Source organism: Lepisma saccharinum, chromosome 2 (assembly GCF_977018435.1).
Source record: "Lepisma saccharinum chromosome 2, izLepSacc3.1, whole genome shotgun sequence".
NCBI lineage: Eukaryota > Metazoa > Arthropoda > Insecta > Zygentoma > Lepismatidae > Lepisma > Lepisma saccharinum.
Genome location: NC_139230.1, coordinates 80,010,399 through 80,029,058, shown reverse-complemented (window position 1 = coordinate 80,029,058; position 18,660 = coordinate 80,010,399). Strand labels below are relative to the sequence as shown.

The window sequence follows — 18,660 nt, the reverse complement described above, 5'->3', positions numbered from 1 at the left end:
TTTAATGATTTTTTTTTAAATCCATTTTTTGACAAATTTGGAACCGTGGAAATGTTACATTAATACACTTATAAATTGTTTTATGCAATATATATCCATTCTATGAGAGAATGTTTGCTGAAGCAATTAAAAGAAAAAACAGTTCTAATATAACAAAGACTGCACCATTATAATCCTAGTCCATTATAAGCACTGAACAGTTGCTGAATAGATTTAGTGTCGGCATCTAGTATTAAATTAACTCTTGCTGATGCACCAACAGGGACAGGAGGATCAATTGTCTAGAATATCATGCAACTGGATAGAACATGTGTGATGAGCTTGCTGTTTCGCTTTCCCACTGGATGGGACATGAGCAGCATGAAGTTAACAGTAACTTCCTGTAACTCATTGCTGACCTGTGTAACTTCTGCCACCCACCTTTATACACACAGGCCACAAACATTACAGTCTTTAAACTTTGGACATCATGCAGTTTAACAGCTGTTATATCCTCACTGTTGCCAAATGAAACATATTCCTTGATGCTTCCCGCTGTTCTTGAAATGGAGAGCTTGTTTCTATCATAAGCCCACACATGAGATTTTTTGATTCCTTTCACTGGTCAAATTGTTTCCAATCTTCCAATTTTCTAGCTCGAAAATATTGCACATGCACATCATCTTTGCATAAAAGTATCAACCTGATTGCAGCAGTGTACTGTGTAACTGTTGGGATAAAAGCCTGTTGCACTCTGAATGGCCTATATTACAGGCTTAGATAGATTGTCCCGAGAGCTGAGCCAGGCTCTTTGCTTGGGCGTTGCCACCAGTCGTCACCTAGAGTCGTCGTAAGCAAGTCTTTGTGAGAGGAACCGTGACACATGCACGTGGTTACAAGTGCGCTGTAGAGGGCTTCTACAGCTGAATTGACAGTCCTTCTTGTATATTGTTTAGTCCTTTGTGTATTTGTATATAGTACTAATTAAATATATGTATATAACGTCTTTGTGCATCTGTTTCTTAACCAGACACCGTGCAGGAACCGGTGAATTTAGGATAATTTGGGCCAGGGTGGAGTTCAACCAGTTAGCCAATGTAGTAAGGGGGGGGGGGGGCTTTCCGGAAACTGACACTCATGTCCAGTTGCACTAAAAATCCATTCTGAGGGAGCTGGTGATTTTGAAAGTTCATAAAGTTGAAATCTGTTTTTAAAGTGACTAGCAGCCCCATCTGAGATTATGCTAGTTCTGGTTGGTTTAACACCAAGGTTTTCTTTGATCTTCTGAAGTGCTAATAAAGCATAAGAAGAAGTGTGTCCTGTGTCATCACTAATAAATATAAAACTTGTTGTCTCATTGTTGAAATAGGTCATTGCAGTAAAAATTGATATTAGGTCATTCTGCGAGTGGTAGTCCTGTACTTCTCCTGGTAGAACAACAGATCAATTCTCTGCAAAATCACAATGAATGACTAAATGTTGGACATATGTTTTTGATTCGTCTTTAGTACAGGAGATGTGTTTTATTTGCACATTTTTCATATAAATATGGGCTACAGCCTTCACAGCCCATTTGGAAAATTCTTGAAGAAAATAATTGATTGCCACTGCCTTTTTTACAAGTTGACAGCCTTCCCATGTTGTGTAGCTTACATCATTATTCTCTTCTGCTGCTTCTTCAGGTCGTAAGGTTTGTAGAGTTACTCCACCCTGACCTGGACATTTGTGACATTCTTGTAATAAGCATGATTCACTCTCCATAGGACACAACAAGTGATAACACCTTACTCACAAGACTGTCCGAACAATCATTTTCTTGCAGCAGGTTTTTCAGGGTAACTACACAGAGATTGAAGGTTGAGCAGTGCACACACACACACACACACAAACATCTCTTGTTGGATGTGATATTACCCACTTAGGATGCAAAGATAATTTTTTTGTTCTGCCTATGTTTATTTCTGGATACTCATGTTTAAAAGGGCTGTATGTTTCACTAATACTCCTTGACATATAGCGTTTTATTTTGGGAATTCTTTGACCATTTTCTAGCACAGTAACATTTTCCTTTTTATTAGCACTCTGCCTTGTACAGTCCCATTTATCATCTGTGTAAAATTATACTGCTGGCTATAAGTCCTTGTCCATAATGGGATGTCCAAAGTAGGGGTCTGGTATGCCAAAGATTCCTTTCTGCACTACCAGTCTTCGTGATTTGTCAATCATGTGTTTGGTAGAATTTGGGATGTGTTCTAATATCTGCTGTTTAGTAACAGATCTGGGAACAATAGACATAACTTGAACCTTTTTGTTGTAAGTTGTGCATGACTTAACAGCTGTATTTATATTTTTTAACCATAATTCACAACACTCACATTGTGGAATAACAAAACTCCCAAAGGGGAGTTGATTCAGTTTGAAAAATTCTGGACAGACTCCTTCCAGTTGACACATCTACTGCTGTTACAAGCTCTTTTCCTTTTCTTCTTACATATGATTGTGGATTGCCTTTCAGGTAACCAGGCTTTCTAACAGGTGACACTCCAACTGCTGATGCTGTTGTATTTAGCTGCTGCAACTCTTCATTTTCAGAGACAAAGGGTGTGTCACTGCCATCTTCAGTTGCAACAGTAGTAGGTGGCTCGTATTCTTCATTACGTAATCTATTGTAGCATTTGGAGCACAAGTGATGGTTTGGATTCACTCCATCATGAGGAGACCTCTCAGAAAACACATCACTTAGATCACCAACCACAATAAAGTCTGGTCTTTTGCTTGTTTTGTAACACTTTTTTGTGCACATGACCGTAATCTGCACATTTAATTCTGTTCTGTCCCCATTGTGAAGCCATTTTTACCTCTCAGCAGACCGGTTACAAAAATTTATGAATTGGGATCCTATGTAATCAACTACAATGAGTAATCCTTGCACAAAAGCTTTCAAGTACTGCTGGACCACAAATTTGGTGAACTGCTCTCTCTTTGTTTGCCTGTTGACAACTGAACTGTGAATTCCATGTGTCCTCCCTTTTATATGCTAGGCCAAACATCCAGAATTATCTGAAAAATTCAAGAAGTTTCTGGAATTATCTGGAATGTTCCAGAACATTTCCATGGTTCCAAATTTGTCCGAAAATTGTTTTTTTTTTAAAAAAAAAAATCATTAAAAATTCTAGAAGCAAAATGACGTGCTCCCCTTTTCAGGATATGTAGTACACTTAGATATACCGGGTGTGCCGGTTAATAATTCTTTATTTCGTTGCGGGATGGCGCTGGAAGCAAGAGTTGGTGCTCAGTCTCAACTGTCAGTGTGTTGCCAGGACAGTACCTGTCAAAATGCCGTGGATGTGCAACCGAGTGCAAGTGATCATGATATTGGGTTTGTGTGGGAAACATGTTGACCTTCAAACCAAATAAGGAGCATGTCTTGCTTTTCTTGTTCAATGAAAAGAAAAACGCGAGTGAAAGCCATCATATCCTTGTGGAAACGTACGATGACAATGTCCTAATGCAAAACGCGGGTGTGCGTTGGTTTCGATGATTCAAAAGTAGTGATTTCAACTTGAAAGACAAAGATCGCTCGGGCCAGCTGAAAAAATTCCAAGATGCCGAATTGCAAGCACTGTTGGATGAAGACGATACACAAACGCAACAACAACTGGCAGAGAAGTTAAATGTTGGTCGCCAAACCATATCTGACCCAGGACAACCTTCTACATCGACCGCAAAACCGAATCGCTTCGGAAGGAAGACAATGGTGTGCATTTGGTTGGATCAGAAGGGTGTGGTGTACCATGAGCTTCTGAAACCAGGTGAAACAGTGAATGCCATTCGCTACCGTTAACAACTTATCAATTTGAACCATGCATTGATCGAAAACTGCCCAGATTGGGCGACAAGACAAGGAAAAATGATTTTACAGCACGACAACGCCTCATCACACACAACGAAAGGCGTCAGAGACACCATTTCTGCACTTGGCTGGGAATTCTTGTCCCACCCTCCATACTCACCAGACTTAGCCCCTTCAGACTACCACTTGTTTTCATCGATGTCTCACTCACTTTCCCAGCAACACTTCAACAATTACAAAGATGTCGAACAATGGCTTGCTGACTCTTATCACCTCAAAATGTGAACGATTTTTCTGGAAGGCATCCACAATTTGACGGACAGATGGGCACAATGTATAGCTAGCGATGGCACATACTTTGAATAAAGCGTTTGTTACTTTTCTCCCCAGATACATTTGTTTTCTTTCGGATCAATTAAGAATAATTAACCAACACACCTGGTACAACTCCTGTAATATTTTTAGAATTTTTTGAGATAAGCCATTTAAAAAAACGTTTATTTTTTTAATTGCTGTTCCAATGTTGTTTTGAAGATATTTGTTTATAATATGTAGAAACACAAATACTTCAAAACAAAAAAAATCAGCCATTTATTTGTATTTGTTGAGAAGATATTGCAATTTTTAAAAAAATGACATCCAAAATGGATGCTGCATGGTCAACTTTGAACAGTTATATCTCTAGTGAAAATTAAAATGAAAATAAAATAAAAAATATGTAAAATTTCAGGAAAATCAGAGACGATGAATTCCCCATTTTCATTTTTCCTGCCTGTCGGAGATGGCATGCAGGTATGACATACTGGACTGAGAAAACAATGTATTTATTGTTACTATTTTTTAGAAATGCATTTTGAAAATGCCAATTTCTCCAACAAAAATTGGGCAATTCTATTTAAAATGTAACATGTGAATGCAGTATTGTTTTTTAACCACTGCTTCTTGCTAATGTGTTTTACTTTTACATGTAACAATGACAAAAATGAGAAAAAATCTTGTACACAAGGTGCAACAATTAGGAGTCCAGTGGGAGACCTCCCTTTTTTTAATCCCTTTTTTTAATTTGGGAAATGGGATTACATAGTCTTGATTAGTGGTTTTTGATTATACTTCTCTGCAAATTTGGTGCAACTAGCATCCATAAGGTGGATACCAGAACTGATTTTCGAGACATCCATAGTATGGCTACACTGCTTTTCTTATACATTGCATTTTTTTCCCGAGTAGTATGTACCAATTTTCAATGTGAATTGGCATGGTTATAGGAATATACCACTGCTAGATACTACGATTTTGATCTGTTGTGTTGACCATGGGCACTGCCGAATATGAATTTGTCAAAAATTTTGATTTTCTTCTATTTATCTTCCATTATTGAGAGGTAATGTGTATAAATTTCACCTCTGCTGGGAGTCCTTTCATTCCTCAAGAACAAAACCTGATTTCATCTCTCCACGTCAGTGTTTCTCCACTGCTGGGCTACAGCGTGGTACTGGGTTCTGGCATCAATTATACCGGGCTGTGAGGGGGTTTTCCTGAAATTTGTGACTTGCAATCCAAGCTGGCAACCACATGACCTTTTATTCATAGTTCACCAGCAATAAGAGGAAATTCTTTCCCACCAGTGCTGGTGAGAGGTCAAAGCCACTGAGAAGGGACATGGCTTTCGTGCAGTCTTATTATCTTGGATATTTTTTATGATTCTGTGTGCTTGATGCGAAACTTTGTGAGGTTTGCAATACTGAACCAGGTTTTGTTCAACTTGGAGATAATCACTGTCAAGTTTGAGCAGAAAGATGAATATTTCTGAAGCATTTAGGTAAGTCAATTTGCAATACCTTTTACTCTATCGAACAATTCTAAAAATGCATTTTTCCTATGCTATGTGGAGAAAACATGTTTTCACAAATATTAGTGTGTTTTCAAAGACTTCTGACTAATAATATATAGAGCAGTTGGTAAATCTCTAGTATCTTTATCCTTGTCATGTGTGCAAGGGTTTAGTTGTTTGCTTTACAGAGAAAAGAGAAGTAGCATACAAGTGTTTATGCATTAAAAAATGAATGCAGTAATTTTTTTGCAAGCAGAGGGCTCCAATAACAGGAGCTTAGAAATCTCCAAAACTCAGTCAAAATATCAACATATGATGAGGAGGAAGGCTAAGAAAATTCAGAAATTACAAAATTTCTTTTTTCATTGATGACACTTCTTAATGAAAGACACGTTTTAATCATTAGTGAATGAACGGGAAAAATATCTTCCCATCTCCTGTAAACACATTAAGGACGGACAGGAAGCCAGCAGCTTCTCAGCACCACATGGCAGCAGTTTCTTCAAAACTACACATGATATTTCAATTCTATTTTGTTAATTAGTCCATTTCAGATCAATCAAAAGTTATAAGTTTTTAACCTCACCAGTTCTGATTTTGATTAAATTTGGTATGAAGGACACATGACATTCTACCAATTTTCAGATTTTTATTTTGAAAATTGTCCAAGATACAGACATAATAAAAATCAAAATTTTCGTAAAAAATGACAAACTCACATACTTACAAATGGCTGCAACTTTTACCCTAATTGTAGTAGAGTGAAAATTCAAACACCTTTGAAAAGCTAAGGAATAGAGTTTTCCATTGATACCATATATGACCTACTTATGACAGATTACAGTTTCAAGGTCATTCATTGTGACCTCTGACCTTGAATATATCAGAAAATTATGAAAAAAAAAATTTATTGCCAACAACATTTGGCTAATATTTGGTACATGGGTAGAAGAATGTTGTGGCAATAAAATATATAAATTTTTTTTTTCACAATTTTCTGAGATGGCATGTTTTGAGATATTCAAGGTCAAAGGTCACAGTGTAATGTGTCATAAGTAGGTCATACAGGGTATCAATGGAAAACTCTATTCCTTAGTTTTTCAAAGGTGTTTGAATTTTCACTCTACTACAATTAGGGTAAAAGTTGCAGCCATTTGTAAGTATGTGAGTTTGTCATTTTTTACGAAAATTTTGATTTTTATTATGTCTGTATCTTGGACAATTTTCAAAATAAAAATCTGAAAATTGGCAGAATTACTTACCTTGTCATATGTGTCCTTCATACCAAATTTCATCAAAATCAGAACTTGTGAGATCAAGAAGGTGATTTATCTGGCACTGAATGTCTCCATATGAAGGCATGACATACTCGAATTATAAAACAATATATCCATTGTTATAATTATTAACAAGTGAAGTTTGAAAAAGTCATTTGTTACCCTCGTAAGTATCATGGGGTAGATCACTTTTTGTGATTTATTTCACTTTTCCATGCAATAATGAAAACAAACAAACACTTTAACAACATGCCTTTGTTCCAAATACATTTTAACCACTTATCGTGGAAAGGGTGCATTTATCAGAAATGTCCAGTATTGTGTAAAGTATTGTAACGCAGATTGAAACAAACTCCTGGTAAATTTTGCCTCTTTGTGTTGTAAATGGGTAGGAGATTTCACTCAGGTGGAGAAAAATGAGTTCAATATTTCAAACCTCACATAAATTTCTGTGATTTCAAACTGAGCAGGCAAAGTTGTAAATCTTATCAAACATTCGTAATTCCATTGGTGATTTCTGTTACCAGTTTGTTCTTTGTAACTTCATGGAATGCACAAGAATGAAAATCTTTCACAACAGCATTTTTCACCTATCTGAGGGGCTTTCCTCAAAGTTGGCTACTTTCAGCTGGTGCTGAAGCAGAAGGTTGCTAAATTTTTAAGGTGTGTTTTGAAACGAGCATGTAGAGTTGGAAGTGGTCGAAAAAAAAATAGACTTTTTTTTTCCACAAACTGTTTCAAATCATTGAAAATACATTACTTGGCTGCATTTTTCTTGTTCTACAGCTTTCATTTATATCTCTACTGTAAAAAGATGCCCATGTTTAAATTTAAAGTACAATGTTTGACATGGAATTCATAGCTAGAGAGCAGCAGTTTACAAAAATGACTGCTTTTTTGAATGGGTAGTTTTTCCAAATGGTGTCTTCAAATTTCAGTACATTTTGATCATCATTTTGAGCTAGGATCATCAGGACTGGATCCTATTTTAGACTGTATCGAACCCGGGTCTCCTTGATTACAAGGCCATGATGTTACCACTACACCATGAGTGAGGCACTTTTAAATATTTGAATTTACACATAAAGCAAAAAAAAAAAAAAAAAAAAAAGAAATCTTGCTATATTTTCTAACACACTTAATCAAATGTGTCCATGATGATACAGTTTCTTCTTGAAATATATGTCTAAATGAACAAACCCCTTTATATTTATCATAAAATATTTGTATTCTGGCTCTCAAGTGTATCACATATAATTTGACTTAATGGTCCCTAAACTTTGTCATGGAACAAGATGTGGTGTATTTTGGCCACGTAGTGTAGTGGTTCTCAACAGCATGGTAAATTCATTTCATAAAAGTCAATGCCCTGCTCAAAAAATTCTAATCTCTATTCCTTTTTAAACATTATACTGTACATTAATATGCACACTTAAATTAAGTATTAATAAATAATGGAATATAGTACATGTCTAGGCTTGTTGACAAATATAAAAATGAGTTTAAAATAGTTGGAAATCATTTGATGTAATGAACTCTCGTGGTCGGGTATAATTTATGCCAGGGCCCAGTACTGGGCCACAGCCTGGCACTAGAGAGACACTGCCCTTGTGCATGGTGGCTGCAAAACTGAGGCAGAAAGAAAACTGGCTTTCTGGCAGTAAAATTTGGTTTGCCCACTTTATTCTCAGACATGTTAATTGGGATTGGACCTAAAGTTTAAAATGGGACCTTAACCACTGTGCTTTCATTGGGGATTGAACCTGGAACCCCTTGATCACAAGGTGACAACATTACTTTATGCCATCAGCAGGCCCATATGCAGGGGAGGGGCCCACCTCTGTGGCAGAGTGGTTAGCAAAGTGTGCTATGATGCAAGGGGTCTCTGGTTCGAATCTACGCCTGGGCATGGGTGTTTGTGAGTATGTAAAAAAAATGATTTTGTAATTGCATAAGTGAATAGGTTGTTTAGAGAGGCAGGTTCCAGAAATCTGTGGTCTACAATATTGGTAGTTTTAGTTTTATAACCATTGATGCAAGGCTACCAGACATCCCGATTTAGTTGGGATAGTCTATTTCTTTTAATCCCTGTTCTGGCTTTTTCGAAGCAGTCATGAGAAAATTTCTCTATTTTTTTCTGATATTTAGACAAGTTCTTTATAACACTAATATTTGCTAATACGTATCATTTTTTTTATATACATTACTTTCTAAACATAGAATTATCACAGCTGATCTATGATAGTGGTATGAAAAATGAAAGGAAATTTGAAACCATTGTTAATTCGCTTAACACAGTACTATTTGAAAACTTTTGAGAATGAATGTAAACACTAAGCAACAAGCTGTACGCCATGCGACAGCCTTTCCCAGTAAGCGACTATGTTGCTGATTGTTGGGGGGGGGGGGGGTTGCTTTTTTAAATTACTTTGGACCATAATACTGCAATTATACAATTGTATGTTTAGCTCTAGTACCTACTCCATCAGCACTTTGCCTACCTCTATGGCAGAATGGCCAGCAAAGCATGCTATGATGCCAGGGGTCCCAGGTTTGAATCCCGGCCTGGGCATGGGTGTTGTTTGTGAGTATGTTCCTGTCACTCATCCTCGCGATAAGACTTGGCAGAAAAGTGACATAAAATAACCTAATTCAATCAACTCTACAGCATTTATTTCAGATCTTCTCTTTGTTCCACAATTTTGGATCTCCCCCAAGGATGTATTTCAGACCCCTAGACCCTAGCCTCACCTTGAAAGACTTACCAAGTTCGAAAATTAAATAATGAAAATATACTTGTTTGGCACTCTTTGTATAATTGAGGGTTATTTACTTATTGGAAGGCAAGGATTATATTGAGATCATACAGCTTTGAAGGACATCATCAAAGAAGATTTATGCACACTACTACTTATGCATAAAATATTAATCAGAAACTTTGCTTTTCATCAAGTAGATCTAACATCTTTTGTTATTCAATATTCAATAAATATTCAATTCTATGTCTTTTTTCACATTAAATTTCTTAACTGTACTGTTGTTTTATACAAATTTTGGTGGTCTTAATTACACGTAAGCTAGATAATGAATATGTACTGTTATATCTCTATTCTTATGCCTTCTTTTTACCTATTCATATAATAATAAAAACACAGTATTAATTAATTTAGGCATTATGAATAGACCTATAATTTATATTAATGTATTAATTTTATACATACGTAACATTCAATCAAAAGTCTGGCTATTTTCCAACAACAGTAGTAGTATACTGATCTTAAGTATTAAATGGGGCATATATGCATGTAGTTCTGCATATGTATTGTGTATAGTAAGGTTTTTAATTGTCCTGAAACATCTAATAGTTTAATACTAACATTTGCTTCGTTTTTTGTGACATCACACAAATGCAACTTGAGTATAACCAAATCATTTTTAGTTTCTAAAAGTCGATGATATGATGACAATACCATAAACACATGAAAGTTTCTATTAAGTTCACTTTATGCTCAGATAGGTTAATTAGGACTGGGCTTACAGTTTTAAAATGGAATCCGAAACACTATGCACTGATTATAAGACAGTGTTACCACCATACCGTTGGGTAGGTAATACACAAACTGCAAAACAAATTAGTAACTAGCAGAAATGGCTAATGTGTGCCATGTAAAATTTTTCAGCTAGATCCAAAATATGACTTCATGAACCTCTAAAACTCATAACTGACACTGCAAGTGAAATAGGTTAGCTGTAATTAGTAAAAAGCCAAAAAAGCCGGATTTTTTGCAACTCTACGTGCATGTCGTATTTATTTATTGGATACATGATATATTGCCATAAATCAGGGTAAAATTTTATTTCAAGCCCATTTACAATTGGATAGGCTGCTAAATCTAGCATTTTCTGCACATGCCACTCTTGACTGTGTCTTCCATTTGTGCAAGTTTCATAATGATCCTTAGAAGGAACTATGCATTCTCCCTGTAATTTAAAAGGTCAAGGATGCTAACTAACAACACATGTTTGTGTGATAGAATTTATTATATTGTGATTTCATCACCCTTTTATTCCTTCCTTTTTGTAGGACCCGAAGTAAGCTGAGAGATCGCGAAAGAAACACCTCTTCTCCCAACTTCACCTCTAATGGTGGCGTAACAACTTCAGCTCAGCCAATTGCAGGTCCTTCAAGTGTTTGTACAAAAGAAGATGATGAAGCAAGTGGCTATAATAGTGGAGATGAATATGGCCCCTGTGTTGGAGAATTAAATGAGGAAGGGTGGTTGGAAGTAAGTAAATTCATAACATTCTGTGTAAGTAAATTGTAAGTTTTATGTATTTTTCTGAGTTAAACATGTTATTGTATCTAGCCTCTTGGTATGAGGGGATATCAAAAAGTAATTGACTAAATTTTTACAGCCAAACAGAAATGTATTCACAAAAACTGAAATATAAATTTGGAAGTACATGTATTTCGCCACCTTTCCACGAGATGGCAAGTGTGTGCACCTCCCACATGCCGAGAGGCAGTTGTTTCAAAATGGCAGCTACGCTTGAGACGTTTGACAGTTGAGCTGCAGTGTGGGATTCGGTTTCTGTGGTCAAAGGGACAGAAAACACCTGAAAGCTATCGTGAGTTGTGTGCAGTGTATGGTGACACGTGCACAACATTCACAAATGTCTGTAACTGGTGTGCAAAGTTCAACGCAGGGCATGTAAATGTCTTCGATGAACCACATTCTGGACGGCCTCACACATCCCCCACACAGGGCAATGTTGATGCTGTGGAGGCATTAATTCAGGAGGACCGGCGATCAACAATCCAAACAACAGTGGATGCAGTGGGCATTTCATATGGCAGTGCATACACCATCATCCATGAAGAACTTGGGTATCGCAAAGTGTCAGCGAGGTGGGTCTCCAGACAGCTCACAACACAGCATATGAAGGACTGTGTGGGATACAGTCTTGAACATTTGCTCTGGTACCATAGGGCTGGAAACATATTCCTCGACCACATTGTTACCAGGGACGAATCGTGGGTTTTTCATTACACCCCTGAACAAAAGCGACAGAGTTTGGTATGGAAACACACAAACTCGCCCCCACCCAAAAAATTCAGGACAACCCTGTCTGCAGGAAAGGTTTGCCTACCATTGTCTGGGACAGCCAGGGTGTCATTCTTGCTGATTTTGGAGTAAAAGGAGCAACTGTAAATGCTGCTGCATATTGTCCGACACTGGATCATATACGAGCTGCTCTGCACCGTAAACGTCCAACAAAATCTCTGGAGGAGGTCATCATTCTCCGTGACAATGCTCATCTGCATGTGGCTGCGTCAGTGATGCAAAAAGTAAATTTGGTTTTGGGAAATTCTCTAGCATCCAGCATGCAGTCCAGACCTAACCCCATCAGACTTTCACCTGTTCGGCCCACTGAAGTAAAACCTTGCCGGCAAACACTTCAGCTGCGACACAGAAGTTGTGACAGCCATGCGTCGTTGGTTACGCGTCCAGCCGAACGATTTCTACCGCATGGGCATTGAAATATTGGTATCATGGTGGGACAAATGTATAAATATGAATGGATGATATGTGGAAAAGTAGAGTAATGTTCAACCTTCAAAATGTATATTTCAGATTTTGTGAATACATTTCCGTTTGGTTGTAAAAAATGTACTCAATTACTTTTTGATATCCCCTCGTACTTTCTACTAGGGATGGATGATATTGGAAATTAGGTCTCGCGATATATCGTCACAGAAGATACTTTTTTTTTCTGTATCGTGATATTGGTGGAATATTGTCCCCAAAATAAGTATTGTGCCGGTGATATATATATCATCCCCAACAATAAGTATCATGTCAGTGATACATACCGTCCCCATGATAAAGTATTATGCTGGCTATATCTATCATCCCCGTGATAAATATCATGCTAGCAATATGTATCATCCTCTTTTCCCATGCTACATTTTCCTGTCCCAAAGAGAGGAGTATTTCATGTAATAACAACCCAGTTTGGTTCATCACGTTCGAATGGAAAAAAATGACATTGTAAGATATGAACTTCTTACATTTTAGCAGATTATATAAAGTTTGCAAAATTTGTTGATTAGCAGCCTGCATGGAAAATCTGAAATTCGTTGTGTAAGCTCACTATGTATGATAGATATGCACACTAAACACTGTTAGGCTATCTGCGAATGTCAAAAATTGAGTTATCGTTATCTGCACGGAAGGTCATGCATTCTTCATTCTGGCTAACTATGTATGATAGGCATGTGCACTATACACTTTAGGCTTATCTTCGAACGCTAAACAGGTGCCCAGCTCCTCAGTTTTTGCTTGCTTGTTCTCGTTAAGGGGCCCAATGTATAACTTTTAACACACTTTCATTTTGCAAAAAAAAATATTATTTGTTGTAATTTAATGAAAATCTAATAAATTAATTGAAGATATTGTGAGAGAACATTTAGATTCTTATTTCCTCAGATTTCTAGTTTCAATTATATATTTTATGTAAGATCTTTAAGTGTATCATTTCTGTATGTTCACTGTATTTCAGTGTTTCTTCTGTAGAACACACAGTGAATTAAAAAAAGAATGCATGGTATATTTTGGTACATAGTGTTGCAAATATACTTTCAACTATTGAAACTGTACAGTTATTGTTACAACAAAAGATGAGAACTTTGAGCATATCTACAGTTTTCAGTTTATTTTGTCTAAAGTCTTAAGAGGGGGATTGTAGATAGGCTTATGACATCCTTTCGCCACTTGCTTGCTAAGCGAGAAAACATAAAAGGTAGGGATGTGCTGAAGCCAATTACCGATGTATGAAAATCGGCCGAAATTGACATATCGGCATCGGTATCGGCAAAAATCCGATATTTAAACCGGTAGAGTTTTACCTTCTAATAAGTTTTATATTCTAGTTTTGTAAGATTTATTGAAAATTTGGTTATGATTCGTCATTATTGTAGAGTTTTTGTAATAAAATTATTGCAAACTCTCATTCAGAGGATCAACCTAACTATAAATCGGAAATAAAACAATACATTGCTGAACCAGGATCTGCTGTTGTATTGGAAATTCAAAAATGAGTATTCAAACCTGAATCAAGTGCTGAGAAAATACTTGAGCATACCTGCTGCATCAGTATTCAGTGATTGAGTGTTCAGTGTTGCTGAACAGATTTGCGATAAGAGAAGTAGGTTACTTCCTGAAGTGCTTCCAAATCTTGTATTTCTGAAGTTGAATCTGACAGAACAGAAATTCATTTTGCATTTCAAAGAACTGCTTGTGTACTAATGTTAATCTTTAGGTTCACATAACCAACTTTTGTAGATGCAAATGTACATTCGCATCTCTTGAGAATATATATGTATATGCATATGATATGCAATAGAAATGTACATAGCAAATTTATTTTTGTCATGCAGAAAATAACATCCCATTTCTGTTTAATAATCTTATGTATCGGAATCGGTTAAATATCGGCATCGGTGACACCCCTGATAAATGATGCACTAAACACAATTTCTTATAAAAACACTTCTATCGACTTGACATGTAGGGTGAGGAAAGACATAAGGAATGTTCGTTTACATGTAGTTCTGCTGCAATCTCTTCTTCGCTGGTCCTCGTTGCGATGTGGTCCTAGTCTGTAATACAATGGATGAGAGAGCAACTCCGGGCTCCAAACTCTGTACTTTCGTAGACCGATATTCTAAACGATAAACTTTTAACTTCCCAATCATTCGTTTGCTCCTTTTTGATAAACTTTTAACTTCCCGATCGTTCGTTTGCTTATTTTTCTAAACTTATGACAACTGTGGAGCTCTCTCGTGATACCTCGATTCAACGTAAACTGAAAGCAACTAGAAATGGAGTTCTTTTGTAACTACTTCATCTGACGGAAAACTGAAGACAACTAAGAAAGAGATTTTCTCACAAGACCTATTTAAATGAAATTCGAACTATCGACCGTTAAGACAGTTGACTCGATATTGTCCTTTGGCAACGGTGATTCTGAGGAAAAACGCTGATTTTCTGATTTTCATACTGTGTCGGCCTAATGCACTGTCAGCAGTTGTTTTCCAACTTCGCTGAAGGTTGCTGTTGTGATTAGCTTTTAAGAAGCTCTTTTTCAATGTTTCAGCGGTACCCTTTTTATAACATGATTAGCTTATTTATTTATGATGCCCAGGTCCTAGGTATGATTCGGCACACCGGCCTGGGGCAAAAAATTAGGTTCATGTAGGGAAGTTAATTATTTGTAAACCTGCTGCCTAAAAAAAAAAAATGGTCGCGGGTACCCATCCTGTCCAGTCAAGGATAGAAGATAGTATATTTGAACAAAAACTAGAGAACAAACAAAAAGGAAAATATGGGTATACAATAAAAAAAATAAACACAACACAAAATCATGCAGAGCCTAAATCTAAACGTGCTGGGTTACAGACTGAACCAATTTGCGGTTCGCGAGACTGACTGTGTGCGTCGGATGAATCTCCGGTGGGACTCACAGAGCAATCTCTCATGCCAGCGCTGACGACGAACTTATTTATCACATGTCACTCGGTACGTGCTGAAGCACTTGTCACACGGAGCACACGTAAGCAATGTACCACTGAAGATAAAAGGTAACCTCACTTCCTGGGCAAGGTTAGTTCCATTGTGCACAGATCGGAAAACAAGACCCAAGAAAAAATATCATGCAACCTGAAGGGTTCATCAGTAATAAAATTGTAAATACCAGAAACCAAGAAATTTAAAAATTGAAATGTGTGATATATACAAATGAGGCATTTCGCCACCAAAAACCATTGCCTATTTATTGGATACACATAAATTTAAAAATGATTAACATTAGTATCAGAAATTTAAGTTGAAAATTGTTAAGGTCTTTCTGCCAGTCAGAAAGAAAACAACTGTTTCCCGATGTTACACTGCGAGTTTGTGTTTTTGACATATAGTACTGGCCGAAAATGTTGGTTGGCCAGAGGGAAACAGAAAAAAAGACACTTAATTAGCGTTCTTTATGTAGTGCTGAATCGGACTCCATTAGCAATCGCGATAGTGAGCATCCATTGCTAACGGAGATCGGCAAACTGTTCTAGAAGATCCGGCGATAGAAGTCGAACACACTGTCACGGGAACACACGCGAACGCAACACATGAAAAATCTGCGAAGTATCCCGACGATCCTGGGTGGGGTGGGGGGGGGGGACTCTGGAACACTGAATTTCATCACTTGCTGCTTCTCATGTGTGCAGAGTTATTTATTTGTATTTTTTCATTTTACATGGCTTTTCTACCTCTTTCGATTAATCGCGAGGATGAATGATTATGATGGAAGAAAACTCATGCGCATGCTAAACTGGAATCCAGAACATTCCAAGGTGAGAATGTGAGTCGTCCACTCAATGCACTCGGTCATGAAGGTTGCTTTACATATATCAGTTTGATATTTATATAAACTTTATTATAACATATATAAACTTCAAAATTTTAATACTATTTAGTTTTTTGTGAGCCCAGTGTATTCAAGATATAATATTTCATTACCTCTTGAAAGAAAATCGATGTTTCTTGATGCAAAGTAGTAAGATTAAGTAGTTTGTCCACTATTTCACATGTAAAGTCTAGCATCTGAAGTGTTAGCAAATAGCGTTAAGCCATCTACATCAATATATACCATAAGTCAGGATAACCCCTCTATATAATATTAATACATTTCATATATTGGTTTCAATGTCTTATTTCACCTGCAATTTAGTCTGCTTTTTACAGGAACTTCGAATAAAATTTTCCCCAACTATTTTTTATGGATTCCATTATCCCAAGAAGGTATACCTTTCTCCATTAACCCCTCTCCATCTTTATCTATAGTCACTTTAACACTAGAAGGATGGGACCCATCAATTTGATGGGTGACCCTATTTTTATTGTAATTTTGGCAATGTTAATTTTACTCCACAGCTTCCATGTTCTCTGACTTTTAACAAATATTAATGCTATAGCGTCATTCCATGTCAAATCAACCAATTTTTTTAAAAAATGGTTGCATGACCATTTTAGAAAAATTTCGTTTTTAGTACATAGGTTTGTACATGTTTCTAGATATCAAAACCAATGTTCAAAAAAATATATTGTTTTTAGTTCTCCTGGGGCAGCCATTTTTTCAACATGGCGCATGGCTTTTTTGCTCATGTAGCAGTATACAGAAACCTTAATATCTCAAAAACCATTAGATCTAGAGACCTGAAACAAAATTCATTTTGTAGCTAATGAAGTATACTTTCTTTGATATTCAGGTATGTTTTGCTTGAAATTGCATCGTAAGTACGAAAATTATGGTGGAAAATGGGGTAACAATAGTTAAAAAATTGCATTTTTAAGCCCAATTTTTTTTAATGAAGGGGTTTAGTTTAAGGCTTGATTTTTTTTATGTGTAGACCTACCTGCAGGGTGTCTGTAAATAAAATATCAGTGCTTAGAAATGCACCCCTTTTTTACAGCATGGGCTCAAACATGGCCGTTCATTGAATTTTGACAGTTTTCGGGGTTAAATATCTCAGATGGGTCCCCTTTAAAAATTCTGAAATTTGGCACATAGGAAGCCCTTCATGAACCTAACTCGCAGTAAAAATCTCAACTTTTAGATTCAACTCGTTTTGGTCAATATGAAGTAACGTATGTCACCTAATTTCTGACGTTGCAAAGTAAGGTTAAACTACATCCCATACTTATAATAATGAAGTCTTTTCTTTTTCTTCTTTAAATTTGGGTTAAATAAAGGCTCAGATAATATAGTAACATAAGGTTTTAATACTTGACTTACCAGAAATCTCATTGCAAAAGGTTTCATTTATTATGTACCCATGACCAGTTTGTGTTGTAGCTCCAGTTTCCTATTCATTCTCTTTGTCAGATCAGGCAGAATTCTTTGTTCTTTCACTAAGTTCCTAAGTAAATTATCAGAAACCTTCAGTCCATCACATATATATTTTCTTGACCAAGTGGTAGTCAATCAAACTGATGATTCTGACCTTTTCAACATTAATTTTCGCTAATTTACATTTTTCTTTTTAATTTCCATTATACAGATTGTACTGGCCATGCAAAGGATTGTCACACTTGCTTTCCTTTTCTGCAGTTTTAATACTTAGTGAAAAGCAACTTTCCAGTTTCCTTTGCATTGCTTGTAGGGGGTGAATAGTTTTTCGAGCAAGATCACTTTATTGTTTTTCTGCAATCAGCCTCCTCAGTTTTGAAACAGGAGATGCATAAAGAACAAACAAAAGAACATAAAGACTTCATTCATTTCCTTTAGTTTTCCTTGGTTTGGCACAAAGACATGATTTCAATTCTGGCATTTAAGTGAGTCACTTTCTCCACATATGAAACTTTTACTCCAACATATCTGGCATATTGATTTAACTGGTATAAGGGTTTCTTGACACTTTTTTTACCTTACCTTACTTAACCTTTTCTTTAAGTGGTACTTCTGAAGATCACAACATACTTTACCATATAAAAAGCTATATTTAATGGTATTTGCATATTGTCTACACCTGTAGTCTTGACCTAAGAAGTGTTATCATTTTCACTGACTTTGTTAAGATTAGTTAGGTCATTGGGAACCTTACCAAAAGGGTATTTATGACAGTCCTCTCCAGTTAAAAATATTACAGAACACTCCATTTCCTGTCACAG

General features: G+C 36.5%; 1 protein-coding gene across 1 annotated transcript in view; it reads left to right on the top strand.

Annotated features, from left to right (window-relative positions):
- The window catches only part of Duba (Deubiquitinating enzyme A), a 106,914-nt gene that overhangs the window by 7,921 nt on the left and 80,333 nt on the right, over positions 1-18,660 (top strand). The window contains exon 3 of the mRNA XM_083117461.1: positions 11,025-11,226. Within this exon, the coding sequence (XP_082973587.1) occupies positions 11,025-11,226 (202 nt within the window). The remainder of the gene's footprint in view (positions 1-11,024; positions 11,227-18,660) is intronic.